The sequence below is a fragment of the Typopeltis vanoorti genome, chromosome 15, assembly GCF_054136105.1.
Source record: "Typopeltis vanoorti isolate ZY-2024b chromosome 15, IOZ_Tvanoo_1.0, whole genome shotgun sequence".
Classification (NCBI taxonomy): domain Eukaryota; kingdom Metazoa; phylum Arthropoda; class Arachnida; order Uropygi; family Thelyphonidae; genus Typopeltis; species Typopeltis vanoorti.
Window position 1 is genome coordinate 91871135 of NC_143563.1, and position 16339 is coordinate 91887473.

The 16339-nt window shown below is 35.7% G+C and overlaps 1 protein-coding gene across 1 annotated transcript; it reads right to left on the minus strand.

The window, feature by feature from the left end:
- Window positions 1-654: 654 nt before the first annotated feature.
- LOC150098973 (sperm microtubule inner protein 11-like) lies at window positions 655-16084 on the minus strand. Its single transcript, XM_090404643.1, has 3 exons — window positions 15789-16084; window positions 11682-11820; window positions 655-848 (listed from the first exon to the last, which is right to left on the minus strand). Exons 1-3 carry the CDS (start codon window positions 16000-16002, stop codon window positions 794-796), a joined length of 408 nt encoding a protein of 135 aa, XP_090260769.1. The 5' UTR covers window positions 16003-16084; the 3' UTR covers window positions 655-793.
- Between the last annotated feature and the right edge of the window lie 255 nt (window positions 16085-16339).

Genomic DNA, 16339 nt, shown 5'->3' on the forward strand with positions numbered 1-16339 from the left:
CGAGTAATTGTCATTATTGCTGTGCCAAGCCTATTACTAATAGCGACATTCTGGTACTTAAATATCATTCATGGATATATTAGTTTCCAAAAAATACTTTTGTGTTGTTTATCAGGTTACGATTTTTCCCCCCTCTCAAACATTTGATCGTTTATAGTAATATGACAGTACTCAAGGCATTTAGACCTCCAGAGAAAAATTTGGGTGCTGGACAGAAGGTTCTTTACAAGGGGGAAACATTCATCGATACGATGCGTGGCAGACAAAATAATACACTATAAACCACAACACTTATTCGATGTCGTTGGTAAATTAAATACAGTTGTATGATTCGCATTTGGTATTGATTGATCACGCATTCATATGTAGTAGAACAGTATATATACGAAAATAAATCTATATATTTTCGAATGTATATATATTCGAATGAAGGAATTCGAAGTAGTTCGAATGAAGAAATTTATTAAATCAAATTTCTATAATTTATTAAAATGTGGTAATAATGATTAAATAAAATTATTTAATTGTAAATTCAATCATAAATTTTATTTTCATTATTATAACTGTATATCGATTGTAAAAATTTAATTATAAACAATTTTTGTAATTACGTATGATCTTCCCATAAAAAAATAAAAGAAAAACACTCTATGCATGATGAAATTTTAATGTTTCTTTATGACACCATGAAACAAAGGTCAATCTTTACCATGGCCTCAAAAGCATCATTTAAATAAATTTGCAAAAGTGTCCTAATACGAAAAAAAAAAAAAGGCAAAAAAATCTATTAAAACTAAGGAAGAAACAGTATATAATCTGGATACATTGCCAGCATTTCATCGCCCCACCTGGAAAAGAAAAAAAAAGCATTAGTAATTATTTAGCTTATATCTCATGAAATGACAGATTAATTTTATTAATGAAATGATTTTAATGTCTCACATTTAAATTGCAATCTATAGAGTGAAATAAAATATTTGAACACAGCATTATAAAAAATCAAATCAGTATCTATAATTTTTGTAACCCTCTTTGAATCAAATGCTATTGGAGTTTCGTGAGTGTGTCATTTTTTGTTCACTCTCAAATTTGCAAAATTGTTTGAAATATTAACTGATGTAGTATGGTACCCAAGCCTTCCTTTCTTTTTCTTCATATAGGAATGGCCCGTCGCTGTTAATATCGCGCTTTCATTGTGTTAATTTTATGTGTGCAAAAAGTATCAACAGTCACGGTATTGGCAAGCCAAATACTGCAGCAAGTCAGTAAGTTCTCATTGGAGATTCACATTCCTCTTGCTGTAACTCCAATTTAAATTGAATATAGTTGATCTGCCGCATTTATTAGATGGTGATATTCAATAGACCCACTTTGTCAAACTGATGTTTTTCTAGTTGTAGAAAAGAACTAAGAGCACTTTAAAATTAAAAAAAGAAAAAAAAACATTTTATTATCCGTCTTCTCTTTCTCTTCTGCAGACACTTCCACGTCATCTTATATAGCTGTTTGTTATTACGTAAGTTACCCTATGAATATGAAAACAATCAAGGCTGAAGTGTTTCATTATCTCCACAGATACCATTACAAAGCGCATCATCCATCCGATCAATTGTTATCGATCGGTGGCAATACGATCTATATCTCTGGTTATCTATAAAGATGACGAAACAGCTCATATTTAAAAAAAAATAATAATAATAAAATAAATAAATAAACGAGATAGTTCTAAGGAAGTAGGAAGAAGTTGCCTGATGTTTAGAGTTAATATTTCTGGAATTTCAAACGACAGTATTAATAAAAAAATAATAATAATGTCAGACAAGTAGTACTTCTAAATTGCAAATATTCTCCTGCTCTTTGAGTACTTTTTTATATGAAATGTTTTTTAAGATAAAGAACAGTTCACGTGGAGATCATGTCGATGTCCTTGGTATTAATGTTTAAAGCATTAGACTTGTTTGGATGAAATGTGGTGTGGGAGCTCTGTTTTCTTTCTCCTTCCCTTTTTCCTGTGCAATTTGCTCATTTCTTCAAATCAAATTTTAAATGTCTTTCTCATTTCTTCACATTCAAATCTTCAAGGTAGTTGCCACCATCGCCTTGTATGCTAACTTATCTTTACATATAACTTCTTGAATTCCACACAAAAAAAAAAAAACCACATCTCTTCTTCAATTAATATTACCAGCATTACATGTCATAAACATGTCACAGCATTTCAGAACCTTTCTTTTTTCACTCCAGTCATTTATTCACTCCTAAACTATTCTGTAGATCACAAATCCGATACCTAAGAATGTTTCTTGTCTACCGACGATAGCACATCTAAATGCCACTCTAAAAAAATCTTCGCTTTTGTCCAGAGAAGAGCAATTTCAATAACTGGATTGAAACTTTCTTACCGAATCACTCCAATGTCACGAATTCGTTGTTTATTTTATGCTTCATGTATAAATGGCAGAGTTGTAGAGCAGGTGTCCTCCCTCGATGAGTCTTTGGACTCATCGAGGGAGGACACCTCCATACAGAAGTCATCGCAATGTACGAAATTAGCAAATTATATTTTAAAAAATTAAGATAACTATATTGAAGACTTAGGAGCGTGTTTTGGAGATTTTTCATTCTTTTCCCAACGGAACTGAAGGGGAGGTATACAAAAGAAGATTTGTAAACCCTTCGTTTCAGTGCACTGATGTCATCTGACAGACCGATAATAATAATAATAATAATCATTTCACTTAACTTATTATTATATATATGACCCTTTGGACAGATTGTCTGGACTGCCCAATAATGGCCCTGGCTATTATTATCATTTTTATCTGACTGCTTCATAGTATCGCGCACGCAACAGATCTGCAGCGCATGATTCATAACGTTGTTTCCAATAACGTACGAACTAGCTACATAAATAAATGAGCATCTTTTGTAAACTCCCTGGTTTCCCATACACGAGCACCAGTCCCGCACGCACAGCTGTAATGCACTCGCCATCACCGTATTCTCAAAAGATTTAAATGTGTATACTCAGATAGAATTTCTGGCAGTTAATAGCTGTGTGCTGACTAACATTATCAGAGGCCATTATTTCTCTCGTAGGAGTTTCTTATCAAGGTATTTTGGGGCTTTTTTGGGTCCCTAAGTCACAAAACATGAAATCGATTTATGTGGGCTGGCTCGTGAAAAGCTGATTCCAGTAATAACTTTATTTAAGAATGGTTTAGATACAAAACAGACACTTTTTATTCTTGTGAATTCTACTGTGCATTCCAATAAAATATGAACGAAATATATATATATATATATGGGAATAAATTTTTAACTTGGGTATATTGTATATTAGGATAACCAAGCAATTTTATATGCTTGGTTATTTTAGCACCTAATCCCAAGTATGCAAACAATTAAGTTTGCGCCTGAAACAAAGTTCAAGTCTAAAGATGGTACAACACCAGGGCAACTCATTGTAAAGGTGGGTAAAGCTTTGATCACTATTCTTAGTATTTTCCCATAATGTAAAGCACATCTCACTAGAAGATGTATACTGCAATGCATTATGGTCTTCTAGTGAGATGTGCTTTACATTATGGGAAAATACTAAGAATAGTGATCAAAGCTTTACCCACCTTTACAATGAGTTGCCCTGGTGTTGTACCATCTTTAGACTTGAACTTTGTTTCAGGCGCAAACTTAATTGTTTGCATACTTGGGATTAGGTGCTAAAATAACCAAGCATATAAAATTGCTTGGTTATCCTAATATATATATATATATATATATATATATATATATATATATATATATATATATATATATATATATATATATATATATATATATATATATATATATATATATATATATATATGTGTGTGTGTGTGTGCAGAAAAGTTGTTTTTACGGGAAATCTTTTGCGTGAGTAGATTGTTAGGGAAACTTACATTTACCGATTCATACTCTGAAGGAGCACCTTCATGCGCGGCGGGTGTGTGTGTGTGGGGGGGGGGGTAACAGAATTTTTCATCCGATAAACCAGGCAAATTGGCCAGAAGGTTTCATATGCGGTTAACACACAGAAATTCGGTCGTAATTCTTAACCAACTCTGAAGTGGTTTACTGCTGCAGTACTTCACCTACAGAGAGAGAGAGATGCACGTAGTTCCTTGAGATAGAGCAATGATGCACTACTACATGGCAATTGAAGGATATAATTAACTAACACGCCCGAAGAACTATATTTATTATTCCTTCACCCCCCCCCCCAACACACACATCTATCTATCTATCTATCTATCTATCTATCTATCTATATATATATATAGGTCGTTTATGTCCGTGTTGATTAATTTTGGGAGGTCGTGCAGTGCGTCGTTGTTTGGAAAATGCATTAATGCCTGCCTTCGAAAGCTTTTGACATGGGCAAATTCGGGCTTCTTCGTGGCTGCTGACAATGTGCGTATTTTTCCTGTGACTGAACCGTATCTTGATAACATGGATCTGATGAGTTGATGAGGAATTTCAGGGGGAACATTTGATACTGTTACTTTTGTTGGGGCCAGTGCTATTGGGGCTGCTTCGAAGTGATAATCGCCAATATCGACTCCTTTTTGCAGTACCGTTTGTGCCCATGAGATATGGCTAAAATATACCTGCACAGTTCCAGCTACGCGGGAAGCGTCAGTAATGTTTTTTGCGGGCACAATTTTGGCGATCGCCGTCAGATAATCTTCTAATGGGATGTTTTCTTTGGTGGCGAAAATAACAATCCCATTTTCTCGGGAAATGACGTTCGTAACAGTGGTAGTTATTTTTGCGTTAATCGGTTTATTGCTGGCTGATGAGGCGTTCGTGTGTGAGATCAGTGTTTTGGGGGACGATAGGAACTTACAATCAAACTTTCATAAATCATAATGTCTATAAGCCTTTTCTCTCTCAATGCAAGAGGATGTGCCTCTGCTCTACGCAACAGACTAGTCTTTGACCAGGTACAAAAATATCATATAGACCTAATACTAATGCAAGAAACAAACATCAACTCCTCATCCAATTTATCCAGAAGATGGGCAGAGTGGCCTTATGACTTACAGCACTCTGCAACCCAACAACATCATGGAGCAGGAGTTAGCTTAGGTGTACATCATAGATCTCCCTACAAACTAAAAGTGATTGCTGATATACCAGGATATGCCTTGTATGCTCACATAATAGCACCCAACCATAATACCCTGCATGTGTTCAACATCTACATACCACAGCAGGATGCTCTGGCATCACAAATCCTGGATTTCGTTCAAAACCATCTGTCTAGTATAGACCAAGAACATGTTATAATAGCGGGAGACTTTAATTGCACTCTTGACCAAGAAAAAGACAGACTTCAGTGTGCTGAACATCGTAGCCAATTAATAAACAAACTTCAAACATTGGTAAACGATAATGAACTCATCGACGTCTTCCGGCATCAACATCCTGATAAGAAATCCTACACATGGAGGTCAGCAATCACAGCGACAAATAGGCCACTCTACCAAGCACGACTGGACAGATACTACATTTCCAAACATACCTTGCCTCTAGTCAGAAACATCTCACACATCCCTTCCTACATTTCAGATCATTGTTTCGTCAAGCTGCAACTTTCATTATCCTTGGAAGCATCCAAATCAGGAAGTGCCTACTGGATCTTCAACAATACTCTCCTGAAAGATCCAGATTATATAATAAACACTCAGGCTTTAATAACCAACCTCACTCACTCGAAAGTGGATACAGAACCAATGAAAACATGGTGGCCCCACCTAAAATCACGAATAAAATCCTTTACGCAGATCTACAGTCACCAGAAAAATCAACAGAAGAACATTAGAATCAGACAACTTGAAGAACAGCTCAAGTATCTCCCAGAAGAAAGCCCTGAACATCATTCTGCCTTGCAAGCCATGCAAAGACAGGCAGAATTATCGGCAAAAGGTGCCCTACTTAGATCGCGGCATACACAAATAAATCTTTCAGACGCCCCCACAAAATATTTTTTCTCTTTGGAAAAAAAATGCCAGGCAGCAAACTCCATCTCTGCTATCAGACTTCAAGATGACAGCATCACAGAAGATCCAAGAAAAATCACCTCTGAAATCCTACAATACTACAAGAATGCATACAGCACTGCAGGAACATCCCATCATGCCATTCACGAAATACTAAAAGAAACAAAAAAAATCTCTGCAACAGATCGGAACCACTTAGAAAAGAAAATCACTCTACATGAACTGAAAACCGCATGCACATCCTTGCCAAAGAACAAATCTCCTGGCCTTGATGGTCTCACGTCAGAGTTTTTCCAAGCCTTCTGGAATCAACTCGGACCACTTCTCCTCGAAACACTGCAAGAAGCCTACATCAATGGCCTCCCACAATCCGTCACGACCTCAGTAGCACGATTGATACCAAAGAAGGGAGACCACACGGATATCCGAAACTGGCGTCCACTCTCCCTAATTAATACCGATTGCAAAATAATTTCCAAAGTTATAGCAAACCGAATAAAGCCAACACTGCCTGAAGTTATTGGCCAACATCAAACGTACTCTGTCCCAGGAAGATCAATACATGATAACCTCCATTTAATAAGAGACCTCATCCACATCGCAAATAGCCAACATGAAGACCTAGCACTCGTCAGCCTTGATCAGGAGAAGGCTTTTGACAGGGTAGAGCACGAATACCTTTATGAAGTTCTAAAGGCATTTGGCTATGGTCCTCTCATCATTGAAACAGTGCAATTGCTTTACAGAGATGCACACTTCTGTTTAAAAATCAACAACAGGCTCACTCGCAGTTTGTCATACTCTCGAGGGATCAAGCAAGGATGTCCCCTCTCTGGTCAATTATACACACTGGCCATAGAACCCTTCTTAAAAAGAATACACGACACCATCATCTGCAAACGAACCAGAATAATAGAACCACATCAAAAAATTACCTTATCAGCATATGCCGATGATGTCACTGTAATAGTACGAAATGAAGAAGAAATGACAGTAACCGAGGAAGCACACAGACTATATGCACAAGCCTCAGGGGCCAAATTAAATTCTGCCAAAACCACAGGCTTGTGGTCAGGCAGATGGAAGTCTAGAAATGATTCTCCGATCGAATGTACCTGGTCAAGCGAAGGACAAAGATACTTAGGTGTGCACCTTGGCAACACCAAAATATATAACACACTGAACTGGACGCAGCTGCACAATCGTTTTAAACAGGTGCTAGGTAAATGGAACAGCGTTCGTTCCATGTCTTCACTTAGAGGAAGAGTACTAATAGTTAACCAGATGGCTGCTAGTGTCTTATGGCATACCCTCAAAGTACTCACACCTCCTGAAGAATTTCTCCACCACATTCAAAAGGAAATCAAACGTTTCCTCTGGAACAAAACTAACTGGACAACACACCCTCAACTCTGCAAGCCACTCAGCAAGGGAGGTCAAGGCCTGATTTCCCTTGAAAACAAGATTCGATCCTTCAGGATAATCCTCCTCCTAAAGACACTTCAATGCAATCACACTTATGTAACCACCTTCGATTACATCACGAAAGCATCCACCAGAGGACTTACACTTTCCACAATCCTCCGAATGGCCAGTCCTGCACCATCTCCTCCTAAACTACCTACCTTTTACAAAGATGCTCTACAGCGATGGAAAAACACAGGACTCCATCACACACTCACAGGATCAACAGAGTCAGATGTACTTACAGAACCACTATTTTCAAACAAAAACATCACAAGTCTCACAACTGGCGAGCCTTTTCTTTTCCCTACATGGAACTGGGCAGGAATAAGAGTCATAGGAGACCTCCTAACCCACACTCTAAAGTGGAAAGCATTCACAAGCCTACCAATGAATAACCCAAAAACTGAAAAACAATATCAACAGTTGCAAGCCTCCATTATAAAAGCCTATCCAGATATCGCTACACCTCAGGAAATCCGTATTCCTTCTAGAAACTGCTCGGGGCCAATATTTCATCTTGTACAATCTGAAGCCTCACTTCCAATTCATCCCTCCAACTACAAGAAAATATACCACTTCCTCATGTCAGTGTCCCCATCCTCACCATTCTTATATTCAGCCTTAACACTCTCATCTACAAGGCTGCATATACCACACAGTTTTCAGTGGGATCTGCCATATAAATCAAAATGTGCCAAACCAGATTCCGAAATACAGTGGAGATTATGGCATAACATCTTACCAACTCCTTCAAAGCTCTACAAATTTAAGCTAAGAGAAACGGATCTGTGTCCATTCTGTGACGTTTCAGGCACCCTGGAACACACATATCTGACCTGCCCTGCAAACAAAGTGATAATCACCTATGCCCTGAATACCGCCTCTAGCACCTGTAACTACACACACAGCCAAGAAGACTACTGGAATTTAGTCCACACAGAAGAAAACAGACACAGAACATGCAATTTCATCTTCATCTGCGCTAAGGCCGTCATCTACAGCTTTTACCTAAAACAGACAAGAAGTAACCAGCACCCATCGATCACTGAAGCTGCACAAACCCTCATGCACATCCTCCGTCGGAAACTAAAAAGCAGGCTTCTATTGGAACTTGAGCACGTCAAAGAAACAAGAACTGTCGCGAAATTCCTAGAGGAGTGGAATCCAACTGGTACCCTCTTCTGGATTGACGACGACAATGTGCTCCATCTGAATGATAACTCAGAATGAAACTGAACTGTTAATTTTGAATATTCATTTATATCTCTAAAGGAAAATGTTTCTTTTTCTTTCTCTGTAAATATATACTTATAATATGTAAATAGTCATTGTTGCCTATCGTGTAATGTTTATTTTAACAAGTTAAATAAAAAAAAAAAAAAAAAAAAAATATATATATATATATATATATATATATATATAAGGAATATATATATATATATATATATATATATATATATATATATATATATATATATATATATATATATATATATATATATATATATATATATATATATATATATATATATTCCTTCAACTTCTTTCTTCTTGACCACTTGCCCACTAAAGGTACCAGCGTCGGCAAGTGGTCAAGAAGAAAGAAATTGAACAGCTGTTTTATGGCAAACTAAAGCAGTTTGTGTGTGCGCGTGCGTGTGTGATCATAATCATTAGCAACTTTTGCTAATGATAAGAATTATCATCAAAGATAAAGTAGGAAAGCAGAACCACTCACAAGCAGCTTACCTTAAGACAGACGAGGGAGAAACACCAGGTGGCGCCATCTCTGTAGTATAAAGTTCGGCTGTTTGATAATGAAAGGCAGAAGATGCCTTGCATGAGCGATATTCTGTAGGATATTAGTCAGAGGATTAAAACCAATCACGTTTTAAGAAAAACTAAGTATAGCAGTTTCGCAACCAGATGTTTCAGCATAATCTGGAAACTGAGTATTTCTTCAGACAGTCATGTTCTGAAAGCAGTCACACAGATGAGTTGAAAATAAAACTAAGGATTCTTTCTTTCGGTTTTTCCCTCTAATTCTGCGTTTTCATGGAATTTCCTTTCGTTTTTTTTTTTTTTTTTCCGTCAAAATAACACTGCCGTCTAATTTTTCAACCATAATTGTGAATGTCAGCCAACCAAATTGTTCTCCTCTACATCGTTATCACAGTTTATTCAGAACTTATACGTACAGAAGAAATATTTCTATAACAATGAAGATGAGCGAAATTGCTTTATTAGGTAAATGTCCGTTGGTATATGAGTCTCGTGTTAAAAACGAAGCAAACAAGCAAAAGAACTTTGCTCATGCGTGGCCAAAACTACTTTCTCTGCTTCCATTTGTTGATCTGTAGAAAGCAAGAGTACTGCATATAAATGTCGGTGATGGTCTTAAATTGGCATTGCAATAACCTTTTTTCTGAATTGTTCCAGTTCGAGGTCTTTGCTGGCGTTCTTCTAAAACAGTGGTTCTTAATCGGTGTTCCCCGGAACTTTGTTCCGCGAACTGGTTACAAGTGTTCCGCCTGTGAAAGATGTCACATGACACAGTTCTGAGTGTAATTGGCCACTCTGAATAAAAATGGCGAGCGAATTATTCCCGTTATAACAGAACAATTAACAATATTGGAAGAAAAGATTTCAAGTTACTTTCCTCCCTTAAATACACACAATTATGACTGGATACGAAATCCATTTGGCACAGTTAACACATCGAGTTGTGAATTTTTGTTACAAGAAGAACAATTAGTTACCTTGTCAATGGATCGTACTCTAAAAATGAAATTCTCTGATGAAATAACTCTTGAGGAATTTTGGATTTTTGTCCAAGCCGAATACCCAGCTCTCTCCACATGGGCACTAAAAATTTTGTTACAGTTTTCAACATCATATTTGTGTGAGCCAATATAAAAACTAAAAAGTGTGAAAGACTTACTAAAATAGACAAAGAGATGAGAGTAGTTGTGTCACATATTAGACCTGATATTGCTGCAATCTGCAAACGCCAAAAAGCTCAAGTATCGCATTAAAATAAGTTCCATTTTTATAAAAGGCAAGTTCACGCATATTTTTATTGTTAGTTTTATGAGTCTAATGCTTTTGGTGTACCCCAAATTTTTCTTATAATCAAAAGTGTTCCGTGACTTCGAAAAGGTTAAGAACCACTGTTCTAGAATGTCAATATTGGGATATGGTTTTTGTCTTATATTTCCTAATATTGATCGAAGGCAAGTTGTCCCAAAGCTTTTACTAATATTAATTTCGCGTTGAGTAGTGATGTTTCTTGTCTTGATACGTAAAATATGGCTTGACTGATGGTTTTGTAAACACGAATGGTGATTACAATGGTGATTTATATATATATATATATATATATATATATATATATATATATATATATATATATATATATATATATATTTCAAAAAATAGATTTAATGACTCCAAGACCGAGATAACATATAAAGATTTTAATGATAAATACTACTAGTTTCGGCATATAGTAGCCTTCTTCAGGTATTTATAAAGGAAAGGAATACTAATAAACAATGAATTATTTAAACAAACTGGAAATTACAGGTACAAATTGCCTCATAATCGATACATAAAAACGTTGTATTTTTCAAGTTGTTCCAACTGGCGTGCCATTGTTTGTTGCAATTGTGCGTGCAAGTTCACGTGAACGCCAATATTGAATAACTGCAGCATGGCTATCTGGGATGTTATAACTTAAATTATTATTTAAGTGGACCGGGTTCAGTAGGATTTCCCTTGATTCTACGATTTTCCTTTCCAGCCTGGCTAATCTTAGCCTAGCTACGGCACAACTTCATGTACGATAGGTTTCAGCCTTTCGCGAATGTTATTCACATTTTAAAAAATAATAAATACAGTTACTTCCATTTCTTATCCCTATTCGAGTGCGTCTCACGGGAAGTATTACCCAGTAGAAAACTGCACCAGCATACTAAGAGTATTCGCCTTTCATGTAAATTATTCAATAGTCGTTGTCATCTGGATGTAAAATGACTTCGTTTCCAAAGTACATATATACTTAATGACATTAAATTAAAATCGTTTATCGCCTTTGAAAGTCTGTTTCGCGTAGTGCTTCTTACACTGACAACAGTCCTTCAGGGGTGACAAGCGATTCACGCGGCTTACCTACTCATCCACGACCAGATCATTGGATGTCTTGGACCTTTACACCAAGGAAGAGTTAGTTTCTCATTTCCAAGATCCTTTCGATATCTGCCGTATACTTGATTTTCTGTAATCGGATACTGGAATATTTCATAAGGCTCTGAAAAAGAAAAACAAAATCATGTATATATATATATATATATATATATATATATATATATATATATATATATATATATATATATATATATATATATATATATATATGCATTGGGATATTGAAAGAAAATGGGGTCAATCGACCACAGTTTCTTTCAAAGCTCTTGATGACAATAGTAATTCATGGACCACTCTTAACAGTATTTTAATTTAATTATGCGTACCTAGAAATCTTATGAAATATTTTCTTCGAACTAATAATTCTTCATTTACAGAAAATGGTCGACTTGGTCTGTCGACATCAGATGTATTCGATAAGATGAAAATCGTGAAAGTCAGACATCAAGCTTGTCTTCCACATTATTATTTTCATGTCACCACTCTCTCGCAAATTAGTCATTCTGCAAAAAATTTCATGTACAGGTAGAGAAGAATTGGCTGATGTAAACACCACGTGATGACATTTTTTAAATATATATATCTGGTCCACACACGAAGGCTACAAGACCTATAGCAAACTAGTGCCGTGTGTGGGTAAGAGGAATAGAAGAAAGGAGCAATCTTCACATTTTGCTTGAACAGCTGAGGGTTGTAATGGTTGGGGAACGCAGAGTGACGGCAGACTGCACCGAAGGACAAAGTCGATGGATTGAAGGAGGAGCAGGGGTATAGTCCTAAAAGAAATAGTGCCAGGGCTCTACCTTGGAAACAAAAATCCAGAGCATAAAGTGCGGCATTTATTATTATTATTATATTAATTTTAATTATATTATATTATATTAATTATTATATTATTATATATTTCAATTAGTATTATATTATATAATATTATATATTAGATAATATAATAATAGCGGCAAGCTGCTATTTTTTGACCGAAAGCTGAACTGCATTATAAGTCTTATTATTATGATTCTTATAATTTATTATAATGAATTTAAAAATTTTTATAGTTTTAAAAAAGTACCAGGGCGTCGCCCCGGGCCGACTACACCCCTGAGGAGGAGGCAGTGAAGTAGTTTCGGTGAGTTTTAAGATGGATTGTAAAAGGTTGTTGGTTAGCAGATGTTCTTGTTTTAATGATTTTGGAAGAGAGTGGAGGAATAATAGTGGCCAATTCAGTTGAGCACTGTCTATGAATGTATCTGTAAGAGGAAGAAACTGAACGTCTGTGCGGGGGGGGGGGGTTGAAGTAGTTTTGTGCGAGAGGGATCATTAATTAGGGATTGCCCTCTTCTGGATAGAATCGAGCAATCTTAGAGAGGATTTTGGTGCACCACCCCAAATATGGGAGCCGTATTCTATGGCTAGACGGATTTGGGCTTTGTATAAAGTTAACAGCTGTGAAGTAGTGTCTCGTGCGAAAAAGTACAAGTTTTTTGGCGGCTGCAGAACTTATACTTGCGTGGAACTGCCTTTTCATTTTAATTATAAGTCACAAATGACCACGTCGAAGCAAAGACAAGATTTTTTTATCTGCTTCTGATGATTATATAAAACCACCCCCGCCATTAGTATTTCACATACTTCGGTGTATATGGAAACTGGATAAGTCGTAGATTTCATGCTGTTGTTATTCTTCATAGAATTAACACAACTGGAATGAATGTTTTTGAATTGGTCAATGTTTTAGCATTAAATGCTTTTATTATACATGGTCATAATTATCATCACCAACGAAACATAGGGATTTCACTTAAAGTGATTGTTTTACGTCACAGAATGCACATAATCTGACAATTTATTCCTGTTAATGCTTTCGTTACTTGTCACCTGCTTTCTAGCAGCATTTTCACGATAAAATCACATCGAATCAGTACCCTGTGCTCTTTCAAATTAAATTGACCTGGCTTCCTTACTTACCGGATTCTTGTAATTATTTCTTTGCGGAATTCCATGAACAGTCGAAGGAAAATTTATGCTGTTGAGCTAATCTCCATAAATTATCATTAATAAAATTTACTGTTGATAAAGTTCAAATGTTAAACTTGGAAATTGGGATCTTTCCATGACTACTTCTTTCTTTTAGATGTATATTTTTTCACCAACTTTGATCTGCAATCGAAGATCCAAATTACTTTTCATTAATTCTTCCAAAGGTAAAATGATTTTATGCATTAAACGTCACTCATCATTAATAAAATAAACTCGTACCTCTGATAACACAGGTCAATTTTAATCTTCAACGAAAAGTGCTATATTCTTTAACAAAAACCAAGTGGTTTGTAATTTATTTGGTCACCGGTATTTATCTACATATTTCTCCTGATAGACACGGCCTGAACATGCTACATTATTAATATAGTTAACATTTTATTAACCGTTAGCAGTTTATTATCAATTGCTAATATTTCAAAAGTGTTGTGGAAAACTTTATTTATATATATATATATATATATATATATATATATATATATATGTAGAAAGTATTTTTACCTTGGGTATAAATATGTTAAAGATACCAAGCAATTTTAAACCTGGTTTTTACTCCATTTCCCAAGTAAGCAAACAGACTAAAAGTCAAGTTTGCGCCTGCAATTGATGCAAGTCTAACTGATCCCACAGGTAGTGCAGGACCAGGGCAACTCGTGGCAAAGGTGGAACAAGCTCCGATCACTAATCTTAATATTTACCCTTAATGCCAAAACACATCTCCAAGAAGGGGGTGTATGATGTTTTGTATTAAAGGCAAGGGGCCACTACCCAGACCGGTTTCGACCTTTATTGAGGTCTCGTCAGTGGGAGCTAGGCTTAGAAATACCAAGATTTAGTAATACCGAGCTTGTAAGTATTTCGCCAAAACAAGTTACCATAAGGTGTTTTAACCTTATTAAATAAAAATCTCTGGAGGAGATATAAATGTAGAAAGTATTTTTACCTTGGGTATAAATATGTTAAAGATACCAAGCAATCAATTGCATCAATTGCAGGCGCAAACTTGACTTTTAGTCTGTTTGCTTACTTGGGAAATGGAGTAAAAACCAGGTTTAAAATTGCTTGGTATCTTTAACATATTTATACCCAAGGTAAAAATACTTTCTACATTTATATCTCCTCCAGAGATTTTTATTTAATAAGGTTAAAACACCTTATGGTAACTTGTTTTGGCGAAATACTTACAAGCTCGGTATTACTAAATCTTGGTATTTCTAAGCCTAGCTCCCACTGACGAGACCTCAATAAAGGTCGAAACCGGTCTGGGTAGTGGCCCCTTGCCTTTAATACAAAACATCATACACCCCCTTCTTGGAGATGTGTTTTGGCATTAAGGGTAAATATTAAGATTAGTGATCGGAGCTTGTTCCACCTTTGCCACGAGTTGCCCTGGTCCTGCACTACCTGTGGGATCAGTTAGACTTGCATCAATTGCAGGCGCAAACTTGACTTTTAGTCTGTTTGCTTACTTGGGAAATGGAGTAAAAACCAGGTTTAAAATTGCTTGGTATCTTTAACATATATATATATATATATATATATATATATATATATATATATATATTTTTTTTTTTTTTTTTTTTTTTTTTGAGAGTATGAAGAGAAACAAAAGAAAATTCATAAATAATAAACCATAATTTCCTCCAAGACACCACGCCAAATAATAAATTCACTTTGATTTGGGGGAAAAACCTGAAAATTATATTCATATACATATAATATGTATTGATATTAAAGTATATCTATCGTCTGCCACTCCGGCGCAGACTATAACTTGATATTTCCTATTCTTCACATGTCAACCACACCACAGTGTGAGTTATTCAAATTGCGTACGTGATTTATTCCAGTAATCATTTGGTTAGTTAAAAAAGCTTGTGTGTCAGTTATTTTTACTGAATTTGAAATATATTAAGATTTGCCATGTGAAAATTAAAAAGCACCCAAGAAAGATTTTTACATGTCTAAACATATACAACAAAAACATTTAATTAATATGGAATTTCAAACAAGTTATTCGATTAAATCACCTACCTTTTCTTTCGCTCACCAACCTTCTTCTCTCATAAGTAAAAGTTCTGGGATAATACTTGTTCAGACGACTGACTTTACAGTACTGAGGAAATGTGTCCTCTGGATCTGGCAAATCAAGAATCTTCTGCTCTTCATCTTTGTAAACATTTTTAGTCAGCGTATTCTGCTTGAAAATATTTTGATAACCAGCATACGTGAGACCGAAAAATGTCATTTTTTGAATTGCTCCTTATTCAGTTTCTGGCGACTGTAGATTCTGTTACACTTTCTTTGACCCATTCAAACAACGGCCACCAAAAAAATAACGGTTTTCGTGGATTATCTGGAGAGCTTAAACAATGGTTGCGTGACAGCAGCGGAGCCAGTGTAAGTATAATACTGATATGGAAAGCATGTCTTGCGTGCGTGATGCTCTGACATTTCGTGAATACGAAAGCTATATATATATACAGCCAAGGATGTTAAAATAATCTCTCTCTCTCTCTCTCTCTCTCTCTCTATATATATATATATATATATATATATAATAAATTTAAACAGTTAAATTTTTT

Bases quoted from the DNA above. Each gene is read 5' to 3' on its own strand.
- LOC150098973 (XM_090404643.1), bottom strand. From the start codon at position 16,002: ATGACATTTTTCGGTCTCACGTATGCTGGTTATCAAAATATTTTCAAG. The intron at 11,821-15,788 runs GTAGGTGATTTA...TTTCTTTTTCAG, and splicing joins GTTGGTGAGCGAAAGAAAAG to AGCCTTATGAAATATTCCAG. The intron at 849-11,681 runs GTAAGCCGCGTG...TTTCTTTTCCAG, and splicing joins ATCTGGTCGTGGATGAGTAG to GTGGGGCGATGAAATGCTGG.